Source organism: Solenopsis invicta, chromosome 2 (assembly GCF_016802725.1).
Source record: "Solenopsis invicta isolate M01_SB chromosome 2, UNIL_Sinv_3.0, whole genome shotgun sequence".
In the NCBI taxonomy this organism is placed as follows: domain Eukaryota; kingdom Metazoa; phylum Arthropoda; class Insecta; order Hymenoptera; family Formicidae; genus Solenopsis; species Solenopsis invicta.
Genome location: NC_052665.1, coordinates 21240727 through 21259764, shown reverse-complemented (window position 1 = coordinate 21259764; position 19038 = coordinate 21240727). Strand labels below are relative to the sequence as shown.

Here is a 19038-nt window from a genome sequence, read left to right as displayed (position 1 = left end):
ATGTTTGATCGATAAAAACTAATTTTTACTCATTTCTTTGCACGCTATCCTCGTGCTTCGTATAGTGGTTATGCTCGAGTTTGCAATCGCTCTCATCCACGGTATCTAGCATAGAATCCCTCGGTGCTCCGTCAACCTTAAAACTTCCTCTATGGGACAAGGCATCGGCCGAGTTTTGTTTTGCAAAATCACGGGAGCTGTTGACGAAGCCGAACGCCTGGACCTCGTACATGGACATTGACTTGAATACACGTATATTAGATAACGCGGCAATGAGACAGAATTTAATCAAGTCATCGGAATTCTTGGAGAATGGAAATAGAAAGGATCACTTAAATTACGAAGGAACCTCATATGTGGACGCCAATTTAAGTGTCCGGCATCAGGACGGTAAGAAGTTTAATGTAGAAAATTCGAATTATGATTTTCCGCGCGAAAAGAAAAGAGTATCTACCAGTTACGTTGAACGTTACTTTGAACAACCAAAATATTGTGACGATGAGACAACTATTCTAGGATGCACCAGCGATAAGATATATTTTGGTGAGGAGAAATTGGACAAGTATGATAAAATTAATAATCTGGAACAGCTTAATAAATCGACTTATTATTCAAACATTCAAGAACAGAGCCCATCGATCGGTGCTAGGTCTAATCAGACGTCACAAAGTAAATTAAGCAATTATGAACTAAAAGATTGCAATAGCATGCATTTTGAAGGGCGATTTGATGAAAATTTTGATATTTTGAAGAAAAAAGCGACAAATTTCGAATCCTCTCGAAATCAGTCGGATAAATTTGACGTAGTGAATGACAAGGCAATGAATTTGGATCTTGGTACGCGACCAAAGATTCCTGCTGTTTTCACTGAATCCACAAAAATAAATTTCGCAAATTTTACCAAGAAAGTTGATATGTCAAAATCTAGAACCGCGAAAATGTCTTTTGTACCTAGAAAATCCAATCAGGATATGAACTCCATTTACGGCTCGTCGGATAGTATTAAGACTAACGTGAAGATAGGTAACAGTCCAAGAAGTAATAATATAGAGGCGGTGAAAATAAACATACAAAGTTTTCGCAAAATTGAGCAAAATCAAAACGATCATGATGGTTTTCCGTTTGTTATATCCAACAATCCTATATTTATCGCCGAAACAGAAAAAAAGGAGTCTCCTATATACAGCAGCTCTGAAAGTTTGCGAGTAAATTTTCAACGTCTTAGACGGAAATCTGATGCCGAAGCTAGTCAAGTAGAATTTAATAGCAAACTTTTAGCTGAAAAGTATCAACGTGAAATTTCTGGCTTGGAAAGCGTAAAAAATTACTTGGATTCCAAGAAAGGTCAAAGTTTGAACTTTGGCTTGGGCAAGTTGACGCAAAATATGATACAACTGGGCAAAAATATTGCGCAAAACTCGAGAAATTTAGAAACAACTTTGCCAAAATCGCTAGTCTCTAACATAAAAAATCTGGATTTATCTGCGTCATCCCAGACATCTCTGCGAAACTTGAATATACCGATTCAAAAGCCCAAACATTTGGGTTTAAATATCCCGATGCAACATCAATCGCCGACCAACATAAAATTGAACTTAATTCAAAAACCAAATCCAACGTCAACGAGTCCAACTCTACATCAGCAAATTTTGGAACCGCCAAAATTATATCAGAATGATCAAAATGAGCTTCCGAAATTAAATATTGCAGAGAAGTTTTCTGGCGCTGCTATTTATCGACATAGGACATCATCCTTGTCGGAAAGTAGGAAACCCCTGATAAAAAATTTACGTAGATCTTTTCATCCCAGAAATGATTCCAGCGAGGACTCGGACTCGATTTCACATTCGGAGACAGATATCAGGAGCCGTTTGCGTTACAAACGCAAGCACAAGAGAGTTCCGCATAATCTACGTTTGACTTTCAAAAATAAAACCTCATTTCTGCATCCCGATTCTTCCAAAGGATTGTCTGCGGTTGAGCTTTGCGGAAAGTCACCGCCGCCGTCAACGAGCTTCTTGAACTCGCTGTCGCCGCCTTTCTCTTCCAGAAACAATCTGCTCTCTTGGCCGGAAAGTGCAGCGAGTTCCAGCTTGACGTTTACTAGCAATTCTGATATTGAATCAGACACTAGTTCCGAGTGTCCAGAGTTCATCAACGATACACTAACATTTCCTCCTTCCCCTGCTCCTTAAAGTTTAAAAGCAAATTTAATTTTGACCTTAATTAATTTAGACGTAGCTTTTCCATATATATCTAAACAATTTTACAGAGTAATTAGTGAGATTGTTTTAATACAAATTACATGCTATTTTTTATAGATTTAATATATTAGAGGACAGTAATCAAATAATTAAATTGATTTTAATTAAAAAACGAAAATGCCTCTAGTGATGATAGAATTATTTTCTTTTATTTATATTCCCCTTTAGCATTGATATAGAATGTGGCACTGTCAATAATTTAAACAAATAATAAAAAATGAGACTCGTGAAATTAAAACAACAAAAATAAAATAAAACGGCGAATACGAGTCGAGCGCAGGTAATAGTGCGCAGAAAATAATCACTGGTTTACAAGTAAAGAGACATAATTTAATTTTGAACGTTTTGGCTCTTGCTTTAAGCAATCTTCAACGTATTCTCTTCAATAAAGCAACCGATAATGAGGCGGAGCGCTTCCTGTTTCTCGACAACTTTTTAACGAAGAAGCGCTCCGCCTCATTATTGGTTGCTTTACTGAAGAGATTGTACGCTAAAGATGGCTCAAAGCAAGAGCCGAAACGTTTAAAATTAAATTATGTCTCTTTACTTGTAAACCAGTGATTCTTATTTTCTGCACACTATTATCCGCGCCCGACTCGTATTTACCGTTTTATTTTATTTTTGTTGTTTTAATTTGAACAAAAATAATTTTCCATACAGCACAGAATATTCCAGCAATGTAGCAACAACTTTGCAACAATGTTTTCAATATTGCTGAAATGTATGAGTCGCGTTTTACAACTAATTTCTGTTATTATAAGATTATTAAATATTTTCTCCAATCTAAAATGTCTCCCTTGTTTTCACTCTTGCTTCAATAACACGTATGCAGAATAAAAATGTTACACGCTTTGACTTTTATTTATTTTTTTACTTTAATATAATTATATGCGATTACGAAAAATGAGAAAGCAGGATAAAAGAAAAATTTACACATTAAAAAAAATGATTTAATTATATAATTTTCATCATTTGGTTTATATTGGGTTGTCAAAAAAGTAATTTTGTATTTTACGGACGAACGGCGTTAAGAGATAGTGCTTAGCGCAAACTTCATTTGATATCTGATAGCATTATTTTTTTGAAAGGTTTTCTTGCGCATTTTAAGCTGTCATTTGTCAAAATTCATTGTCGAACATAGCGTTCAGTATTTTTTGTTTGGCGACATTCTAAACGTGGAACAAAATAAGCAGTATTTTCGGTCTTTGATGCTTTCCTATTTTTGCAAAGGAAAAAACGCAACGCAAACAAAACAAAGATATGTGCTGTGTATGTAGAAAATGCCGTGAACGAACGTGTGTGTCAAAATTTAATGCCGGTGATACGACATGTGAAGATAAGCGATCAGGAAGACGATTGGTGGTCGATGACAACCCAATCAAGACACTGATTGAAAATAATCATCATTACACGACACAAGAGATTGCAGAGATAAACAATGCATCTCACTAAATCGTTGTGAACCATTTGCATACTCTTGGCTACGTGTCTCGGTACGATATTTGAGTATCTCACAATTTGAGCAAAAAAAATTTTATGGACCGCATTTTCATCTGTGATTTATTGCTCAAACGCAATAAAAACGTTCCATTTTTGAAACGGATGATAATGGGCGACGAAAAGTGGATTGTGTATAATAATGTAGAGCGCAAAAGATCATAGGGAAAACGAGATAAACTGCTGCAAACCATATCGAAGCAAAACATCTATAAGAAAAAAATCATGCTGTGTATTTGGTGGAATTGCAAAGAAGTTGTGTACTACGAGCTGTTTCCGCGAAACCGAACGATTGATTCCAACAAGTATTTTTTCCAATTAGACTGTTTGAAGGCAGCAATAGATGAGAAGCGTCCAGAATTAAATAATCGTTATGGTGTCATATTCCACCGAGACAACGTTCACGTATCTTTAGCAATCCGAATAATTACTGCAGCTAAGTAGGGTTGTTTTGCCTAATTCTCCGTATTCACCTGACTTGGCACCATCAGACTTCCACTTATTTAGGTATCTGCAGAATTCTCTCAATAGAACAAATTTCATTTCTCTTGAGGCCTGTAAAAAGCATCTGGACCAATTTCTAGCTCAGAAAACTGAAAAGTTCTAGGAGGATGAAATCTTTAATTTGCCTAAAAGATGGCGAAAGGTTATCGAACAAAACGGTGCATACGTTAGACATTAAAGGTATTTTTTAATACGAAAATTTTATCTTTAAGTTTTACATAAAAGTACAAAATTATTTTTTTAACAATCCAATACATATTAAAACACACACACACCGCACACGTAAACACACGACACGCAACACGCCCGCGCGCGCACACGCACACACATGTATGTGTATGTGTGTGTGTGTGTGTGTGTGTGTGTGTGTGCGTGCGTGCGTGCGTGCGTGCGTGCGTGCGTGCGTGCGTGCGTGCGTGCGTGCGTGCGTGCGTGCGTGCGTGCGTGCGTGCGTGCGTGCGTGCGTGCGTGCGTGCGTGCGTGCTTGCGTGCGTGCGTGCGTGCGTGCGTGCGTGCGTGCGTGCGTGCGTGCGTGCGTGCGTGCGTGCGTGCGTGCGTGCGTGCGTGCGTGCGTGCGTGCGTGCGTGCGTGCGTGCGTGCGTGCGTGCGTGCGTGCGTGCGTGCGTGCGTGCGTGCGTGCGTGTGTGTGCGCGCGCGCGCGCTTGCGCACGTGTGTGTGTATGTGTGTATGTGTGTGTGTGTGTAAATTTTTAATATCTTTTAGAGGCAATTTTGTTGTTGGGTATAAAAAATAAATAAACTTAAATATAAGTTTTTTTTACACGAATAGAAAAATACCACAAAGAAAATTTGAGAAACTAATGACTAATAAAAGATTACACTGAGAGAAAAATGTTTAATATTTATGGCTATACAGTCTATCAAGTAAGAGCATAGTTAATTTAGCGGTTTAATTTATAAAAAAATTTATTAATAACATTTTTATATATATACAGGGTGATTCAGGTTGCTCGCGACAGCCGGTACGTACATATTCCTCATGAAAAATTAAGTCGAAAATGTTAATAGCAAAATATTGAGGGGTCAATAGTTTTTAAACGGTGAACGTTTAAAAATATCTAACCACAAGGCGTGATGTTTGCGCTGTCAAGGGCAAATATATCAATGCGTTTAGCCAGTAACTACCACTGGCATCGATAATTGTCTGTCATCTCCAAAGTATATTTTCCGTCAAATTGACAGCGTATTTTAGTGATGAGGATCTTTAAATCTGACGAATTTTGTTTTAAAGTGTACATGCGTTTTCTATGCTTGTAATTAACAATTGTTCACACATTTTTGGTGGAATTTGCACCAGGCGACTATGACAACCAAGAATCGTTTACACGCCCAAGTAAGTCGTTTTGTCACGTGTTTTTCAGTTAACAGAGGTTTCTTTACTGTGTTGTGCCATTTCAGATTATGAGCATGAAGACGGGTTCGGATAGTTTCATACGATATATCTAAATCTTTCTCTGTCTCAATTTTTCCTGTTTTTGAAACAGCGCTAAGTCAGGATTTTGCGAAAACAGATTTATTTTATTTTTTAATCGTCTTTTTTGACTAATTTGCCTATCGAGCCACGTTCTAGTAAATTATCGACATTTTTTGTCACATTATATCTCTGTACCCATTTCTATACGAACGCTTTCGACTTTCTCATGCATTTAGTGACCACTACAGATTGTGATATTTTTGGACTTTTTAAATGATTGCAAAGGATTCGCCTTGTAGCGCGATGCGTATATTCATGACACTCAAATAGGATGCTAAACCAACGAAAGTTACTGATGCATTATAGTTTATTTTAATCTTCGATTTGGCTTGACTGATCACAAAATCTTTTTGTAAAATGAAAATGCGCACAAAAAGCTTGGGTAAGAGAGATTTTACGAGAAAATCGAACAAAGTTAAAAATTTTTGCTTGTAGATCTGTCACTCGAGGTTAACTTTCGTTATTTACTGACATTCTGTAACTCGTATGTATGAAATGAGAACTTCCCCAAGTGCAGAAGACTTTAACGAACAACATTGCCTTTCCAATGAAAAGTCTAACAAAAAAGTTTTGTTTCTGAACAGCTGTACGTGTACAAATTTCTCTTAGCGCACGGTGGCAAGCAGAGCAGTGATTGTGTGCAATAATAATTGATAGGTCTTTTTGCTAATGATGCTCGAAGAACGAAGAGAGATGATAGATTCACGAATGCGTTGGACAAAGAACACTATCCTACTGTTAATGCTATTCTCTTCCCTAGTAGCAATTTTCTGCAAGACTGCTGTAAATCTTGCAGCAGATTCTTGAAAGATTCTGCCAACAGGACGTTATGATCTGCTTCCTCATTCTGTTCAATTTTCCTGAAAGATTCTGCAGTCAAATTCTTGCAAGAAATTTGTACATATATCTGCTGCAAGATTTGTAAAATTCTTTTACCAAAATATTTTAGTATAGCCTTAAAATGGATTAAAAAAAGATTAAATTTGAATTAAACATTTCATTCATGTACAAGATTAAATAACAATACAAATTGTTATTTACATGTAAAAATATAAAATTTTATGTGGAACAGCGTTCTACACAAACATCATATTTAAAAAGAATGAGTGCGAGTTTTCATCTCAAGCAGCTCATATATATAAAAGCTCACTGAAGTATGAACTGGGCAGTTGCCCGCGGCTGCGCCTAGATATAACGCCTGTTGCCGCACTCGACTCACGAGAAGATCTTCCGCGGCGTGGCCACCTAGCGGTGGCACCAGCAGTCACTTGTTAAATCCATTTCATTCCGAAATTGTAAACCTTGCAGCAGATCTTTCTGTCGCTGGTTAAGCAGAATGTGTACAAGATCTGCGCGTCATTTCCATTGTAAGAAACTTGCAGAAATCTGCAGATCATATTTGTGCAATATCTGCACAAGATCTGCGCGCCATTTCTGTTGTAAAAAACTTACAGAAATCTGCTGATCATATTTGTGCAATATATGTACAAGATCTGCGCGCTACTTCTGTTAAAAGAATCTTATGTCATTCTGCTGAAGAACTTTACTAGACTGTTTACAGACTGCAGTTGCGGGAAGAATCTGCTTCAAGATAGCTCAATATCTGTACCAAGTTTCTGCAAGCAATTCATATACAAGTACCCAATTCATATACAATGCACAAATATTGAAGCAGTCTGCTAGCAATCTGCCAGCATTGCTCTTTTGGGAATAATCTTCTGCACATCTAACTCAATTCTACTGCAATTAACTGCACGCAGATTCTGTTTTGCAGAAAATTGCAGAAAATGCTACTAGGGTTTACCCTTTGCCTCTACGTGATCGCCTGCCTTGATTCTCGTTCGAAAAATAATCTGCAGTACCGACATCGAGAAAGTTCAGCTTTAGGTTTAGCATCCTTTTAACGTGTTTCTTTTACAAAAAATCAAGACTAATTAAATCTTTCTTGACAGTGCATCAAGAATAAAGGTTCCCTCTATCGACTTACGAAAGATTTAGGGCGGCTACCTTTTACCAGCTCTGAGTAAGGTCTATCATGCTCTTTTTTGACAATCTGTAATTATATTTGGTAAAATAATAAGAGTTCCATTTTTGTAATTATTACTGCTGCAATCTTAGTAATAATGATTAGATGTTTATAGCTCTATTTTAATTATGAAAAACTTTAAATTATAATAGTATCAAATATTATAATATATGTATAATATAGTAAGGTATCAAAATATGGATGATAATAAAATAAACCTTTTTATTATATAATAAATGCAATCACAGTAAACAGATTTTTTATGGAATTATAAATATATATTTGGCACTATAAATGGCATTAAATTATAGTTAAATTATGATAATTGCAACCATTTTTTCTCTCAGTGTATGAGAATTTCATCAAAGATACTAAAATGGGATCTCTATAGATCATCCCAGTTGGTTCTTCTTATCGGTGCCACTCATTTATATCGACAAGCTAAAAAGAAAAATAGAAACAATCATTATCACATACATATGTACTTGTTCGTACATGAAGGCACCACTGTTTTTTTTTGTTTTTTTTTTTTTAATAAAATTAATCTTACACACATTATTAAATCATTAGGCTGGAACTTTGTGCTTAATACAAAATTCCTGAATAATTAAAAGGATAATCAAGAAGATTATTAATAACTTTAACATTATTTTTTATCTTTTTGTGTCATTTTATTTTACTTGAAAAAGTGAAATAATAACATTGAGGGTAGAGAAGCGTGAAATCAAAGTAGACAATAATTTTCTATAATAAAATATTTATAATATTATACAGAAAGATTAACATAAGTATGAACTATTGAATATCATCCAAAGTAATTACATAGCTGCATTCTTTTATTCTGCATTTTAAGAGAGCATTTATTTTATAAACTAATTGATTTGTAACATATGGTTTTACAAACCTTATATTTAATTCGATTACATAATGTATCACATGTATACTTAATTGCAATATTTTTTTATTCTAGAATTTATATTAAGATTTTATTTTGATGGTTAAATTTACATTTCTATACAATATAGGACATTTTAGTACTGTCACAACAACTTTGCAACGTTTCTACAATATTAACTGAAATGTTGCAATGTTGCTGCAATATTGCTGAAAATTTATATTATATTTTGTGCTTTATGAGTTAGAGTCAAGTTCCATCCTTTTTCAAAGTTTTTTTATAAACAATTTTATATATGGAATCATTATTGAAGAAAAATATTTAAATTTTTGATGTAATTAAACGAAGCATATATACCTATTATATAAAATTTTCATATAATAATTAATAAACAATACATGGAGCAACAATTTACATACGCTTAGCATGCTTGCATGTTGTACTACATTACGTAATATTAATATATAACGGAACAAGATGTATTTGGATGTATTTACATGTTTTTAGCAATTGTACATGTATTTGAAAAATTGATACAATTTTGCGACGTATATTAGTCGGTTTATTGCCACCGCTTTTTTACACATGCGTGATTTATACATAATATATATACTCGTACCTATATATTTTTAAATAATTGCGATATTTTATAATAAAGAAGTCAGAAATTCTCAAACTGGAACACGCATATCATCAATATCATCAATACTGTAACTCTTATTAAGCGTTTTTTGGATCTTTCAGTATAAAAAGATCAAAAGATAAGAAAGAAAATAATTATTCGACAGAAATAATGAGACAATGAAAATGACTATTTGTTAGTAGAAAAAGTAATTGTGATGTATTACAATAGTTATAAAGGTTTTAAGATAATATGTAATGTATATAATTAAATTTCCATATTCTACTTCCGTTTCTTCTTATGAGTTTAAGAAAAATAATTTTATTATTGGTTGAAAAAGAAAACAATTTTTAACGTTTCTTTAATTGTAAATTGTAACTTATTTGGAATAAATCAAGTTTCTTTATTTTTTAAATTCTTCTCAAATTACACCGTAAGTGTCTCTTAATCCGTTCTTACGCGGTGAAACATATGTAAATGTTTTATTTTTTAAAAATTTATATCTTTGTAAAATAAAAGTAATAATCTCTTTTTAGATTGATTTGAAGGTTAAGAGCTATAAAAAAATAACTGTACTTAATTTAAAAATAACGAATTCAGTGTGGTAGATCATAATGTTAAATCTATTCAAATGTAAATCGATATATATTGATTTTTGAGATCATTGATGATAAATCTGCAGTAAAAATAGCGGATCCAATTTGGCGGACCAAATATTGAATTTTGTTGGATTTTATTTTAAATTTTAAAATTTAAACTACAGATTGATAGTTAGAGATTTTACAAATCTTTAATGATATCTTTAGCATGAATTAATGCTAATTATTTGTAGGAAAAAGTCAGACACGAAAGGGTTAAATCATTCGGACAATTATAATTAATGAATATCTTACATATATTTATTTTATTTATATTAATTTTAGACAATTATGTTATAGTTTTAATAATTTAAGTTTCAGAATGGTTTAATAATTTATTTTAAATTTAAAAGTAGGTAAATTTTTTAGGCAAATGAATTTTAAAAGTATAGCGTGCAAATCAAAAAGTTTAAGAATTTTTTAAGAAATCATATATATTTAATAAAGAAAACATCAGATTTTTCATCAAGGAGTGCGCTACGAGTGTTTGATATTGTTAATTTATTTGTAGTTGTTTGAAATAATTACTGATTGCTACAATGTCAAAGATAATATGTGCGCGCATCCATGTACGCATACTGATACGCACGCACGATAATATGTACGCCGCGCACGCGCACAACGAAAAGGAAGAAGGGTGAGAGAGAGAGAGAGAGAGAGAGAGAGAGAGAGAGAGAGAGAGAGAGAGAAATAAGTAGGTAAATGCAAATGAAAAGAAATGAGTGACAATTTAGCATTTTGTATTTATATTTTGTTTAATTTATTTTAGTTATTTTTGTTTAATTTCTGTTTTTTTTTTTTATCCTTGTATCTATCCCTTTCCACAACATATTTAGGCCACCTTGTCGGCAGAAGCTAAGGAAGTGTACAACAGTTTGGTGGAGACTCCAACGTTGGAAAGTACCGGAGATACGAATCCATTGCGCATGTTGCGCTCCGGGCTGCCAATAGTAAGATCTAGAATTCGCGGGAACAAGCATGCTACTCTGGGTTATCCGATGTCACAGTCAGAAGACGCGTCCGGTGAGCACGGCCACTTTGAGATATATCACAGCGGTGCGAGGACTCTACCCAAGGTGCGAGCCCCGTCGCCTCATGCGAGTCTGTCTCTACCGCAATCGCGCATTCTTGAGAGGCATCACTCCTTAGAAATTGAGAACAACCAGAATCAAAGCAATATCGACGAGAATCCGATACCTCTGCCGCCTAGAGATCGTTCCAAAACGCTTCAGCCCAAGTCTAGCTTACCTCGACATCAAAGAAAACATCCTTTGATCATACCCGGGGGCGGTGTTACTAGAACACTAGCTAAAATGGCAGCAACTACACCATGCATTGAGGATCAAGTGGATGGACATTTCATGTTGCAGAATTCTAATGCAGCAGTTCCCGGCACTTCGCTCCAAGACAATTATCTCCCAGAAGCTTCTGCTAATAGGTAAGCTTCAATCATATAGCATAGAAACATTGTAGAAATATTTTATTCCAACATTACACAAATGTTGCATGTATATTTAATAATATTTTATAATGTCTTGATAATTAAGAAGTTTATAATTTGAATGAACACATCTGTGAGATGCATAAGTACCAAAAATAAAGAAAATAATTAAATAAATAAATTTGCAAAGCGCAATTATACCGTATTATTATAACACATATTATATAAAACATATAATTTAATACATGTTAATATGTTATTAACTTTTAGTCTTATTAACTTATGCGATATTAGGATTAGAATAACTTGGGATGATTTTCAAAGTTGTGGCATTTGAACACGTTTTGAACAATGACGTTGGGCTTGGGGGAGGAAAAACTTGTACCTTTTCTACAAGTTCTTTAGTCAGCATACCCGGATTACATTAATCAGTGTGGGAAAAATTGTTAAAAAATCGGGATTTTCAAAAAAGTGAACAATAAAAGTAGGTACGAGTAATTGAATTATTTGTAGTTTGAATCATGACTGTACATCATAAAAAATGATTTAAGTCAAATTTATTGTTATTTAATGTCAGAGAAAGGAATTGGAGACTGGCTGACACAAATTGATACCAAATTTTGGAACTTTTTTATTTGTTACTTTCGGTGAATCTTTGACAGAAAGCAATAAATAAATATTTTTTAAACTAAAAAGATAGAACTTTATAAATACATTCATTTAATTTCAAATAAATTCTATTAATTTTCATGTGCTTTTGCATTTTTCGACAGAAATCATATTGACAAGATCATGGGATACCAAAGTGCTTGAGATAATGTAAAAATTGCAATTTTTCTTAAATAAACTTTTTTTAAATTTATGTTTGAGTATATTTGATCGGAAAAGTAAAAAAAAATTAATAATGTTGTACTTTTTATGAAATATCATAATTTAATACGTTGTTTTTAATTAATGCTAAGATTATTATACGTATTACAAATTATTAATATTTACCATAAAATTACAATAGGAGCATTTTTTTTTAATTACTTTTCAAAATTTAAAGATCTTTGGCAATAGCTTTAGTATCTAGGTGAAAAATCACTCATTTTTACTTCATAAAAAAATATTTTTACAACAAATCGTAAAACCGTCTTTGATTTCTTAAAATTTAACTTATTAGTTGTTGATTTATTAATACAAAATCTTTTTTTGATTTATTTTTTATAAAAATATGAGACTTTGAAAAAAATCTTTTTTTTACATTTTACATTTTTTAAAATCATTGTTTACTTATTACAAGATATTTTTTATACAACTTTTCCGACTTTTGCACCACAAAATCTTTTTTTCAGTCATTAAACAATCGTTAAAAAAAAATTAAAAGCAATGCATTACAATCTGGGATATAAGAAAACGTTAGGTTACCTAAGCAAAAATATTTTTCTGCTGTTCCTATATTATTTTTTTGCTAAAGCGTTTTGTAATAAAATATTAGAGAAATTTATAAATTGTATTATATTATATTAGCAGAGAAATTACAAAGAAAATTGCAGAGAAAATGCAAACGAGAAAGCAATACTGTAGAAAAATTGGAAAAGACATTTCTATTTTTTTCAGACCTTTTTAAAGTGTGGGTGCTGATGAGATTAATACAGTGGCAAATTTATATGTCTATAATTATTAACAATTGCTTGTATGTTACAGAGATTGTTCACAATAACATAGTAATTTTTGAATAACATAGTAATTTTTAAAGTGCTTGAGAATCACATTATAATTTAATATTAATTATAACTTTGTTATAAATATAAAATTACTGAATTGAATTTTGTTTTTTATCAAGATTTATTATTAAAATTTAAGCAATAATTTGACTTTAAAATTGTTTTTATTAATTAATATGATACAAAAGCCATCGTTTTTTTTACAATCTTTTCTTAATATTCTGGTAACATGTGGATAATGGTAGTACATAATTTTTAAAAAATTTTCAGAAATAATTTTCCAGAATATTATTGACGTAAATGAATAGAACTAATGTTACTATAAAACTTTATAATTTAGTATAAAACACATTTTGATATTTCGAATAATTTTTGGGATATAACGAAAAAAGTTTTACATATGAAGGTGATTATTCCATAAAACCAATTTTTACTTTCTAAATTTATCTATTTATGGTTCTTATATGTATATATTTACATATAATGGACAATTTTACTCCTTAAAACTATTTGTTAACAACTTTCAAAACTTTTTTAGAAATTATTTTATTTTATTTTATTGACGATAAATAAATAAAGGTATTTTTATTATAAAATTAATTGTTTATTCACATATCCATCAACGTTCACATTATTTTTTTTTTTTTTTTTTTTTAAGACAAAGTACTTCTATTTTCATACCACCTAGCGGTAGATACATGTAGTATTGAACATTTTTCCTTTTGTAATGATTGTTTCAATAAGCTTAATTCACTCTTATTTTTTAATGCATGAATTGTTCGAAATACTCTTTTCCTTGTCTTGAATAGTTTAAAATATAATTAGACCCAGGAAAACATTTTTTATATGTATAATAAATATACATATATCAAATATGTCCGTATATATTTAAATAATTATATGTGGACATATATAACCCGATAAAAAATTTTGTATATATGTTATGGGCAAAGTCCGCAATTTGGTAGTGTCAACATTACCCGGACATTGCCTGGGCAATGTCGACACTACCCGCTGTGCGGACTTCGCCCGTAACATATGTAATGATACATGAAATATATCCATGTATAAATATAAATAATTATATATAAATAGGTATATAATTATATATATTTATATGTCTATTTATATATGGATTTTATATTTATAATTATACATAAAAAATTCTTTCCCGGGGAGATAGAATTACCGTGACAGATTTAATATGACAATTATTTATGATAAAATTACGATAGGATGGTAATTTATTGTTAATTTTGATAAAATTCATTGTGTTTGCTAGTTTCATACGCAAACAAGCTGTAATCATTTTTCGTGTTATCTATAAAATAAAATATCATTCTTCTATATTCTTATTGTACACGGAAAAAACAGTGTGGTTGACTTACAGAATTTTGGTGGTGCCAACTAAATTAAATAATAAACTATTGAACAACTATTCAACTGCTTGAACAACAGTACAATGATTGAATGATTTGTATTGAAACAATGCAGGTATCTAGGTGTATTCGAATAATAAATTTGAACTTAAAGCCTTTTTAATTTGGTCTTTTGATTATCTATTGTTCGATACTCCTGTGATTGTAATTCTAGTAGCGTCACGTTTCTTATTGTATTCTTTCTGTTTGTAATTTAACATTATAATATATTTAAATACTCAATAAATTCTGTATGCTTTTTACTCATCCTACTGCAGTTTATCGCTTTGCTTTACATCTGATTATAGGCCCAGTAGTGATCCGATGTAGTATATAAAGTCATACTCGGAAGCCAAGAAAAAGGTTGAGTTTGTTGAAGGATTAAATTATAAAGCAGAAACGAAATCTACAATGTCTTTCTATGCATTGGCGTCTATAGATAAACTAAAGAGATGTGAAAATTGCGACTCTTGGAAATTCTCATTTTTATATTTTGAACTTGAGGAGTCTATGGACATGCGTCCAGGAGATAATGTTGATGTCATGAAAGATACTTAAGCAAGATCTAGAATCGGTCTGTTAGTAGATCCGATCACATATATTCACATTCAATCGGCTTCAATTGCACGAGAGGTGTAAAAAAATTTAGTAAGGATGTTTTAAAACTTATTACCCAATAGAAAGTAGGACTGCTTCATACACTCATTACAACTAAATTAGAAGACAGTCAATCAGTTGAAGGTTATATTAATTGCATAATTGGCACTATACACAAACTCAAAGGAGTTGGGATGGAAATCATCGATGAATCGATTGGTTCGTTGATGATAGCAGAACTTTTAGAGAGCTACAAACCTATGATATTAAGACTCGAAAATTTAGGTATGTCCTAATGGGGTCTATTAAAATTAAATTGTTGCAGGATATAAAATATTCTGGATAAAACAAAGTCAGCATTTTTAAATAGTAAATTTTCATCAAAATTTGTATCACAACAGCAGAAATATCCCAAATGTTTTTATTGCAATAAATATGGACATTTGTGACAAAATGCCCGCGGGCAGGCGGGCGGGCGGGCGGGTGTGCGTGCGTGCGTGCGTGCGGGCGAGCGAGTGGTGTGTGCGTGTGTAAAATTATAATTATAATTATATGTAATTATGATATAAGGTTACCTCTTCGATTTCTTCTCGAATCAGCACAGATAACAGGATAACACGGAGAACACTGATTGTCTCAGCAGTTCTGGGCTGCACCCAGATAGGCTCCAGCACTTCGTTAAAGATTCGCAGGATCTGAAATCATATAAAGATGTCAATTGTTAAAGAAATAATTATTTGAACAGTAACAACTTTTCGGTATTGTTGCAGTGTTGTTGTGTAGATTTTCTACCACATATAATATCTGCGCAACGACGCTGTAGCAACACCGAATTGTCGCCAAGTGATACAGAATATGTCTATATTGGAAAATATTTAATATTTTGTACCATAATAAAACGGATTTTTTTTTCAACCGGCCTCTTTGATCTCTTCTCCAGTCAGCACAGATAACAGAATAACACGAAGAATACTGATTGCGTCAGCAATCCTAGGCTGCATTCAGATAGGCATCAGCACTTTGTTTACGATGTGCAGGATCTGTTTTCTTCCGATATGCCTTTTTGATCTCTCCTTGAATCAGCACAAATAACACAGAGAACTCTGATTGCGTTAGCAATCCTGGGCTGCACTTAGATAAACTCCAGCACTTCGTTAAAGATGTGCAGAATCTGAAATCACATAAAGATGTCAATTGTTTAAAAAAATAGTTATCTGAACAGTGACTTCTCAGTATCGTTATAGTGTCATTGCGTAGTTTTTCTACCATACCCTAGTAGCATTTTCTGGCATTTTCTGCAGGACAGAATCTGCGTGCAGTTAATTGCAGTAGAATTAAGTCACATGTGCAGAAGATTATTCCCAAAAGAGCCATGCTGGCAGATTACTAGCAGACTGCTTCAATATTTGTGCACTGTACTTGTATATGAATTGCTTGCAGAAACTTGGTACAGATATTGAGCTATCTTGAAGCAGATTCTTCCCGCAACTGCAGTCTGTAAACAGTTTAGTAAAGTTCTTAAGCAGAATGACATAAGATTCTTTTAACAGAAGTAGCGCGCAGATCTTGTGCAAATATTGCTCAAATATGATCTGCAGATTTCTGTAAGTTTCTTACAACAGAAATAGCGCGCAGACTTTGTGCAGATATTGTACGAATATGATCTGCAGATTTCTGCAAGTTTCGTACAACAGAAATGACGCGCAGATCTTGTGCAGATATTGTACAGATTCTGCTTAATCATCGGCAGAAAGATCTGCTGCAAGTTTTATAACAAGTTCGGAATGAAATGTATTCAACAAGTGAGCGTTAGTGCCACCGCTAGGTGGCCACGCTGCGGAAGATTTTCTCGAGAGTCGAATGCGGCCACAGGCGTTATATCTAGGCGCCACCGCGGCCGACTTCTCAGCTCATACTCCAGTGACATTTTTATGAACTCCGTGTTGTAACCTTGAGATGAATACTCGCTCTTATTTTTTTCGAACATGACGTGTGTGTGGAACGCTGTTCCACATAAAATTTTATATTTTTACATGTAAATAACAATTTGTATTGTTATTTAATCTTGTACATAAATGAAATGTTAAATTCAAATTTAATCTGTTTTTAATCCATTTTAAGACTATACTAAAATATTCTGATGAAAGAATTTTACAAATTATGCAGCAGATATACAAATTTCTTGCAAGAATTTGACTGCAGAATCTTTCAGAAGAATTGAACAGAATGAGGAAGCAGATTATAACGTCCTGTTGGCAGAATCTTTTAAGAATCTACTGCAAGATTTACAGTAGTCTTGCAGAAAATTGCTACTAGGGTATGTAGCAAATATCTTGAAAGACTATTGCTAGATTTACAGCAGATACATTCAAGTTTCTTGCAAGAATCTGCCAACAGAGATATGTGCAAGTTTCTTGCAAGAATTTGACTGCAGAATCTTTCAGAAGAATTGACCAGAATGAGGAAGCAGATCATAATATCCTGTTGGCAGAATCTTTCAAGAATCTGCTGCAAGATTTACAGCAGTCTTGCAGAAAATTGCTACTAGGGTATATAATATCTGCGCAACGACGCTGTAACGACACCAAATTGTCGCCATGAGTTACAGAATATGCCTACATTGAGAAATATTTAATATTTTGTACTTTAATACAACACTGATTTTTCTTCCGATATGCCTTTTCGATCTCTCTTTGAAGCACAGATAACACGGAGAACACTGATTGCATCAGCAATTCAGAGCTGCACCCAGATAGGCTCCAATACTTTGTTTATGATGTGCAGGATCTGTTTTCTTCCGATAGGTCTCTTTGATCTTTCCTTGAGTTAGCACAGATAACACGGAGAACACTGATCAGCAATTGAGAGCTGCGTTCAAAAACATCGGCCGGCTGCACAGAGATAGCATTTCATCCTTAATTGTTTAACATTTGGTAAACAAATAAGGATAAAGTGATATACCTAATGTTTCTGGACGCAGCCCTGTAGAAATTTGGCCATGTCGGCCACGCGTTGATGTCGGCAACGCCGAAACCCGAACAGTCGGAGAAGAAATCGGAACTACGTATCAGAATTACATATGAAGATGGCGTTGGTGTACGTATCGTTTTCGCGCCCGTGGCGCGCATGGCATACGACCTAAGAATATATGCGTGCGAAAGAAAGGCGTACGCATCATTTCAGTACGTTCAGTACGACCTGAAAACAGACGCCCGCGAAAGAAAGGCGTACAGTATTATTTTACGCTCAGTACGGCCTAAGGATAAACGCGCATGAAAGAAAAACGGGATGATACCGTAAGCGACGTTTAGCGATGGCCTCCGTACGCTCCGAATGAGACGTATCAAAATGGATACGCAGGATATCATGTGTAGGATGTGCTGTTAGGGTCTGTACCACATGTGAAAATTTGAGTTTTTCAAAGCCTCTTGAATATGAATATGAAACTTAAAAATGGCTGTCAAAATTGAAAATATCGCAAAAAACTCTGAAAAACTTGAATTTTTCCATGTAAATAGAAGGGGGCGGGGGAGAGACTCCGCCCCTCCACCTGCACCCCCACCTCGTATTTTTTCTAACTTAACCCAACTCTATTTTAGTTACAATTTGATCTTGCTTTACGTAGAAAGTAAATGCTTGGGCGGGAGAGGAACGATTTAACACAAAAACAATTAGATTTTGAATTATATAGAAAATATGTTTATTAAATATTGTACTGAATGTGCACTGAAATGTGTAAACTATAAACAAAAGTCGTGTACGATCAAAACAAACCCATGTGAAATAGTACTAACAATAACATAGGCCTCGTCCCGCGTAAAAAGTCAAAAATTCATTATAATTTTCACAAACTTTTTATGATTATAACTTTTTAACGAAGGGCGAGCGACGGCTAAAACTTGTTGGTGGTTACTCAGGACCATGCCCTTGAT

The 19038-nt window shown here is 33.4% G+C and overlaps 1 protein-coding gene across 5 annotated transcripts in view; it reads left to right on the top strand.

Moving 5' to 3' along the window:
- Nucleotides 1–19038, top strand: part of LOC105202478 (activated Cdc42 kinase-like) — a 289383-nt gene that overhangs the window by 221085 nt on the left and 49260 nt on the right. The window contains exon 7 of one of the 5 annotated variants that reach the window (XM_039459696.1): nt 10778–11379. In XM_039459696.1, coding sequence (XP_039315630.1) covers nt 10778–11379 — 602 coding nt within the window. Of the gene's footprint in view, nt 1–65; nt 2672–10777; nt 11380–19038 lie in introns of those variants that run through there. The other 4 variants (XM_039459695.1, XM_039459694.1, XM_026139763.2 and 1 more) reach the window with 4 other exon arrangements.